A 7,831-nucleotide genomic window follows, 5' to 3' on the forward strand; every position below is an offset into this window, starting at 1 on the left:
GGAGAGTATTTAGAGCAAAAGGCATAGGGTAGAAAGCAGGACATGCTTAAGTAGCAGGATAGAATAGCAAGGGAATACTGGAATGAATTTGAAGAGATCAGGAACCTAAAGGTATGATAAATCTAGGCAGGGAAGTGATTATCAGATTGTGATATTAATTTGCCCTTCTCCTTTTATTGTAAAAAACCTGTTTCCAGATATACAGTACAATATCTGCATGCTCATTGTTTTGTATAGACAGTTCCACTTTGTATTGGCAGGGGTGGAACTGATTGAAGTACACAGGGGTTGTTCTACCAGTGTTATACCCCAGCCCTTTTGTTTTGTTTTGTTTTGTTTTTAAATTTTGAGACAGGGTCTTGCTGTATTGCTAAGGCTGGCCTTGAACTTGCAATTTTTCTGCCTCAGTCTCCTGAGTAGCTGGGATTACAGGCATGTGCCATTGTACCCAGATGATAATTTTGTTTTGGGGGGTACCAGAGATTGATCCTGGGGATGCTTAACCATTGAGTCATGTCCTCAGTTCTTTTAATTTTTTATTTTGAAATATAGTTTTGTGAAGCCGCTTAAGGGCCTTGCTAAATTGCTGAGGCTGGCTTTGAATTTGTGATTCTGCTGCCTCAGCTGCTGGAATTTCAGGCATGTGCCTCCATGCCTGGCCAAAAAAAAAAAAAAAAAAAAATCACTATTTCTAATAGCCAGAGGTATTACGATCTTAACTCTTAAATCTTTTTGTATGTGTGTGTAAATATGTGTCTATGCATTTTTAAAGCTAAAGTGAGATCATACTACTTGGTAACTTTTTTAAGTCAGTAAGTACCACCTTTCCCTCATAAATTTTCTGGCGGTGGTTGGGAATCAGTCTAAAACCCATACTATATTGAGATTTTCCCAAGTAACCAAATGTGACAACTAGTTTGACCAATATACCCAGTCTAAAAGTTGCATCTGTATGTTACTTTGGTCAAGCTTACGGCATCTACTTGAAAAAAATGGAGTCAGTTGAACTATAGCCCATGTGGAGGATGGAGTAAAAGTAATATGACAACTAATTTGGTGAGAAATGACAACTGGACTAAGAGTGGTGGAAATGAGGTGAAGATGGATTTGAAATGCATTTTATGATATAATTTGTTGATGGATCAGGGAGAAGGGCAACAGAGGAGTTAAGAATGACAAGTTTCTGGCTCTGGTTCTTTCAATAGAACTGTGTACATTGGAGGAGAAAAAATTAGACAAGTTGAATATGATCATATTAGTAAGCCATTGACTCTGTATCTGAAGCTCAGATACTTAAAAATCATCATTATTTTATAATATGGCACACTTAGTGGAATGGGCTCAAGTCATTGTGCTTTAAAAAAATGTTATTGGAGGCTGGGCACAGTGGTGCACACCTGTAATCCCAGAGGCTTAGGGTGCTAAGGCAGGAGGATCACAAGTTCAAACCCATCCTCAGCAACTTTTTGAGACCTTGTTTTAGAATTAAAAAATAAAAAGAGTTTGGATGTGGCTCAGTGGTTGAGTGTCTCTGGGTTCAGTCTCTGTTACCAAAAATAAAAATTAAAAATTGTTATTGGTAAAATTGGACATCATTATGGGGAAAGTTAGGTTTTCACTTTATACCACACTAAAAATTATGATTAACAATCTAACATAAATATTACAAAACTATTCTGAAAGTGGGGCTGGGGCTCAGTGGTAGTGTGCTCACCTAGCATGTGTGAGGCACCGTGTTCCATCCTCAGCACCACATAAAAATAAAGACAATAAAGTCCATCAACAATTGAAATTAAACTATGAAAGTTTCAGAAGAAAGTGTTTTAGAAAGGCTGTAAAGGACAGTGTTGGTAGATTTAACTACATAGAAATTATTTTTGGTATCAGGGATTGAACCCAGGGGCACTCAACATTGAGCTACATCCCTAGCCCTTTTTCTTTTTTGAGACTGTGTAAGTTGCTTAGAGCCTCGCTAGGTTGCTGAGTCTGCCTTTGAATTTGTGATACTTCTGCCTCAGCCTCCCGAGCTGCTGGGATGAGCCACCATGCCTGGCTACATAAGACTTTTAAACTTTGGTATAGAAAAAGTCAGTATAATCAAAATTAGGTGATGGGAAGCTACAGATAGGGAAAAATATTTGTATCATACATGAACAGGTTGAGTTAATAACTCTGGTAGGTAAGATAATGGCTTCCCAAGATGTCCACATCCCAATCCCTAGAATCTGTGAATATATTACCTTACATATAAAGGTAGGAAGAGTATCCTGGACTCTCTAATCACAGGGGTCTTTAAAATGGAAGTGGAAGACAAAAGAGGCCAAAATAATGCAATGACTTTCCTCTATTACCTTTGAAGATAGAGGAAGGATGCGGGGGGGAGGGGCAGTAGTCAGGCCTCTAGAGCCTGGGAAAGTGAAGGAATGAATCCTAGCTACATCCTACAGAAAGAAATGCAGCCCTGCTGACCACCCATCCCCCACCCCCATGGGCCCTGCCCCTTTTTTGAACCAGGGATTGAACCCAAGGGTGATTAACCAATAAGCCACATCCCTAGCCTCCCCACCCCCTCTTTTAAAATTTTTTTTTAGTCTCACTAAATAGAGTCATTAAGTTGCTGAGTCTGGCTTTTAACTTGTGATCCTCCTGCCTCAGTTTCCTGAGCCACTGGGATTACAGGCATGCTCCACCATACCTAGCTAACTCCTTGATTTTAGCCCTGTGAGACACATCAGAATTCTGACAAAATTTCTTATTTTTTGGTGATTATTAGAGCAACAGAATAAAGACAATGCAGTATTCAAACTGTGCAATAGGAAAATAGGAGAGGGCTGTGAACAAGTTAGTAACTATAGAAGAAAAATCCTGATGGTTATTAAATGTGAAAACGCTTTTTTTTTTTTTTTTTTGGTGGCCTTGGGGATGGATGAGCTGACACAGGGAGAAAGGAGCAGGGCTGAGAAGAAATGATAAATTTATCATTGGATAAATTGTGGGTCAAGTGGATGAAGAAGGGAACCATACCCAGGACCAAGAACAACTTCCTAGACTCAGGCTAGTGCTCATGTAAATGGATATATTTTATGTTCACTTGTTGTGAAGTATTTTTCTTAAAGGGCAGCATTGTGCTGTATTTTCCTGGCCCTATATCCTCACTCGGTAGAGATGTGTGTATAACAGATGTGGTCATCTGTGAAATCTGGAAAAGAGTCTGCAGAATGCTGAGTTCTTCACTTCTGGGAACTGATCCTGAGGGAATATGGCAGCAGCGGAAGCTAGTAAGGAATTGATATTCCAGTAACCTTGACTCCAAAGAAGACATGAGTAGGATTTGTCTAGGTCAGCTAGTTTATTAGATTTTCTCCTCACCCTCCAACTATAGGTTGGCTATAGGTTATGAGGTACTGGGAGGCAGTACTACCAGTTTTTTCTCTATTGACAGGATTTAGTGGGCAGGGTTCCATGGATACCCAGAAATTTGTCTAAGACTCTTAGAAGACCCCTGGTTCGGGGAACCTGGGGTGTGGGGGATGGAAGATTCTTCTCCATGTGCACCCAAGGACAGTGTTCACAGTGATGAGGGTTCTGAATGTCACCAGCTACTCGCCCTGAACTTCGCTGATCCTGGGGACCTGTAGCCTTGGGCAGAAGCTGGTGAGGGAGAGCAGTGCATTGAAAGCTCTGGCCCCTGCTCTGAGACCTTCGGGGAAATCTGCTTACAAGGGCCTCTGCTAGTCTGCAGGCCTGGGCAGGGTGGCTCTTCCCTGTGAGTGTGGATGAACCCAGTCTTGCATTCCCTCTTTCACATTCTCCTGATTTGAATTTTCTGAGACTCTCTTTCTTTTTGGCTGAAGATAGGGCTGCAGCTTTGGCTTGTCTTTTGCCTGAGGCTGGAACCCCAGGGTTTGATAGCTTTCCCACACCTAGACAGTTCTCACCAGCCTGCATTTGACTATGTGGCCCCTGGGGTGAGACTTGGGCTACCAGCTTATCTTTTATTCTCTCCTTTTTCTGAGACTTTTCTACTCTGCCAGAAGTTTTCTTTCCTGGCTGAGGCAGGAAAGAGGAGTGGGTGTGGTGACAGTGGGAGGACTGGACAGACTGAGACAGTGTGCTCTGAACTTTAGAGGGATTACAACTTAAAGAGTGGGTGTGTAGATTTGGGGAATTAGTTTGCTGTGGTGAGCAGGAAGAGGAGTCTAGAGTTACGGAACTCGGGACAGGGGAGCTGAAAGATGGGCTCTGCTGCAGTTTCTTCAGCCTGAGTTCTAACTCTCTACTCCATTGCCAGGCATGGATCCCAGGGTCGGTGAGCATTTCTGGGATAGCCTTATCTTGGGAGGATGGTGCCTCTGCCTTAGCTCCTGAGAACATCTCTCCTTTCTGTAGGCTAGGCTGGATGGGCTCAATCTTTTGAGCTTCAGCTAGGTTGGGAGGCCAGGATATTGGATGCAGGGGATCCACTACTGGTGGGCTGGGACCCTGGGGAGCCTCCCTCGGTTGCACATTTCTGCACATAAATTCAAGGTCAGTATGTGGTTCTTGTAGAGGAGCAGAGAGAGAGCTGAGGGCTGGGAGCTGAGTGACCCCACAGTTCTCTATCTCTTTTATTTCTTCCCTCACAAGCTTATATTTGCATTGGTCTCTAAAAGGCTCATTTTTGGGGGACTTGGAAAGAGAGTTTGTGGGTAGGTTGGGGCCCCAAACTACAGAAACATAACAGTTTTCTTTCTGCTCCATGTTCTCCCTAATAGGTTCAGAGTCAGACAGAACTCCTAGGGGACTGGCTCCATGCAGATCTTGGGGTATGCTGCAAGCTGGAAGCTCAGAGGCCCAAGAGTTATTTTCTCTTTGTGTGTCCCCACATCTAACTTCAGAACCAAATAGGATTTCCACGGAGCTATCTCTGAGGGGCTTTAGTACAAGAGTTGAGAGTGGGCCAGAGGCAAGAGATGGGGGCTCAGAATCCCAGGAATTTCTGGAATGCTCCATGTCCTTCCATGTAGCTTCTGACCTAGGGAGGCCATTCACAGTATTGATTTTGTATAGTTCTATAAAGGGGGTTGGAGATGTTGTATGGGTAGGGTCTAGGGTATCAGACACCCAGAGATTCTCTTTTTGCCCCTTGGTCTCCTGCAAAGCTTTGGACTCCAACAGGACTTCCTGGAAGCTCATTACTAAAGATTCCATCAGAGAGGCTGAGGGAAGCCTGGGAGATGAAACTGGGTCTGCAGAAACCCCCAAATCTTCTCTACTCTGCATGCCCCTCAATGGAGTCTTATGTCCTGAGGGGACATATGCAGAACTGCTTTCAGAGAGTCTTGGCTGGAGGTCCACACATGGAGGTTCAAAGGCCCAGGGATTTCCTGAGTTTTCTGTGCATCTCAACTGTGGCTCATATCCAGATAGGTCTTCTAGGACACTGTTTTTATCGAGTTGTGACAGGGAGTCTAGGGGAGGGCAAGGGGCTGGCATTGGAGATTTAGTGACTTGAGGATTCTCTCTGTATCCCATGGTTCCCCAGAAGTCCTTAGGCCTAGATAGTCCTCGTTTAGGGCTTACTTTTTGGGGTCCTGACAGAGAAACTGGGGGTTGACAGGAGACTGGTCTTGGGGGTTCAGAAACTTGGGGGCTGTCTTTATGGCCTGTGGTTCCCCACTGAGCTTCATATTGAGGTGCAACTCCTGGAGGGCTAGTTCCTTGAGCTTCCATCATGGGTGTTGTAGTTTGGTAAAAGGCCAGGTTTGGGGGCTCAGAGATCTGATAGTTCTCTTTTAGCTCTGTGGTTTCCCAGAGGGACTTAGATCTAGTCAGACCTACTATGGGGCTAGCTGTCTGGAGTTCTGTCAGGGAAGCTAGGGTTGGGCTAGGAGCTGACATTGCTGGCTCAGAGGCTTTCAGGTTCTCAGTTTGTCCCATGGTCCTACATGGGGCCTCAAACCTAGTTAGGACTTCCAAAGGTCTAGAGGCGTAGAGAAGAGAGGTAGAGAATGACTCTGGGTTGGGTTGATGGAGGTTGAAGTCCCTTGGCACCCCCCACCAGGCCTCGGATGAGGATGAGAACTTGGAGGTTCTGATTCTTTGGAGTTCAGACTGTGGGTGCAGCACTTGATCCCCAGAGACCCAAGGAACCTCTTTATGCTGTGCAAGCCACTGTGTGTGTGCCTTAGCACCAGATAAGACTTGCTTGTGATTCATAGGCAAGGGCTTAAGGTGGAGGGATGATGATGGGACAGGAGGGGAGGATGGAGATGGAACTAAATGAGGATTAGAGGTCATTCTTTCCAAATATTCTGTTGTATGAGCTTCATGAGTAAGAAGCTGGATTGGGGAAAGATAATGGGGAAGCAGCAAGTTATACCTAGACAGGAAGGCAAGCTTGTTGAAGAAAATAGAAGGACAAACAGATAGCTTCAGAGAGGAGGGGCCATCTGGGCTCAGGAAGATGGTGTCCAAGGACTCACTGTGCAGAGCAGGGAGACCCCAGAATAGCTGGCTTTTTCTCTGCTGCAGGCAGCCCCCCAATGTTGTCTTGTTCTTCACAGGCAGGTTGGTCAGGATCTGGAAGGTAGGAAAGGATCTGAAGGGGTTTGTGGGTGATGTGAGTATTTGTTCTGGTGTCCCTGTGGCTTTGGGGAGGCTCTTGGAACAATAGGGTGGCTTGGGTGGGGCTTGGCTGCCTTGCTCTCCAATGGGATCATCTTTGGTAGGAGAATGTGATTTCAATGAATTCATAGATGATGACTTTTCTTCCTTTTTTCCTTCTTCTTCCATTTCTTCCCCCTCTTCTTCCTCTTCCTCCTCTGATTTTTGCCTCCATGAGCCAAAGAAGTCCAGAAAGGGTAGGCCCTAGGGAGTAGAGAAAGATATTATCAGACACAAAGCCTTCTTGAAGATACAAGCTGTGTCATGAAGTCCTCAGTTTCTGCTCTACATGAAGAGTGAACAGTTAACTCATCTGGTCTCACATATGTGGTTAGTAGTCACTCACCCAAATCCTCATCTAGTGTTAAAAGTCATAACTGAGTCCTCATTTTGAGATCACCATTTCCTCAGATAACCCTACATCTGGAATCAGTGATCATTTATCAGGCTTCAAATCTCATGTCAATGGACATTCAGCCTCAAATCTAGTGTTTATCATCATCCATCTGGGGCTACACACATACTAGTGATTCCTCACCTAACCTCACATGTAGTGTCAATAGTTATTAATTGAGCTGCACTTCCATGTTCAGAAGTCACCTACCTTGCTTTGCATGATGTCCCCAGAGCACCAGGGCTGAAGCTGTTGCCAGCTCCCAAGGTACCACCATCTCCGGAACTGCCAAACCATGAACAAGCATAGTATCACCAGATTCCCTGGACTCTGAAGGCAGCTGCTGCCACAGTGTCTGCAAGTCAGAGCTTGGGTCAGCTGACCCCAGAGAATACCCATTTCTCCCTTAACCCAAGGCAGGTCTTCTTGCAGCCATTGCATTTTCCTCAGCCTAATGGCAGTTTACTCTGAGGTCATCATTGCATCACAGAACAAAGAATTCCCATCCCCCATATGGGATGAGGCCTAACAGCCTTCTTCCAGAATTTAGGGTCAAAAAATTATCTCTATGAAGGTAACTCATCCTCCATACAGGGCAATCTGGGTGATCCCCTTTTGTCAAGGCCAGAATATGCCTTAGGTATTATGAATAAGGACATGGATTCTAGCATGAAACTACCTTATTCAAATCCTAACTGTGACATCCTACCTGAGAAACCTCAAACTGTTTAATTTTTTAGTACCTCAGTTTTCTCATCTATAAAATGGGGATAATATTATTACTTATTATAG

General features: G+C 44.5%; 1 protein-coding gene across 1 annotated transcript; it reads right to left on the minus strand.

The window, feature by feature from the left end:
• Positions 1 to 3,432: 3,432 nt before the first annotated feature.
• Positions 3,433 to 7,480, minus strand: Spata31g1 (SPATA31 subfamily G member 1). The gene is made up of 2 exons (XM_076841288.1): positions 7,250 to 7,480; positions 3,433 to 6,849 (listed from the first exon to the last, which is right to left on the minus strand). The coding sequence occupies exons 1-2, from the start codon at positions 7,478 to 7,480 to the stop codon at positions 3,433 to 3,435; spliced, it is 3,648 nt and encodes a 1,215-aa protein (XP_076697403.1).
• Positions 7,481 to 7,831: the final 351 nt, after the last annotated feature.

This window comes from Callospermophilus lateralis, chromosome 2 (assembly GCF_048772815.1).
Source record: "Callospermophilus lateralis isolate mCalLat2 chromosome 2, mCalLat2.hap1, whole genome shotgun sequence".
Lineage (NCBI taxonomy): Eukaryota > Metazoa > Chordata > Mammalia > Rodentia > Sciuridae > Callospermophilus > Callospermophilus lateralis.

Bases quoted from the DNA above. Each gene is read 5' to 3' on its own strand.
- Spata31g1 (XM_076841288.1), bottom strand. From the start codon at position 7,480: ATGCAATGGCTGCAAGAAGACCTGCCTTGGGTTAAGGGAGAAATGGGT. The intron at 6,850-7,249 runs GTAGGTGACTTC...TCTACTCCCTAG, and splicing joins GGGACATCATGCAAAGCAAG to GGCCTACCCTTTCTGGACTT.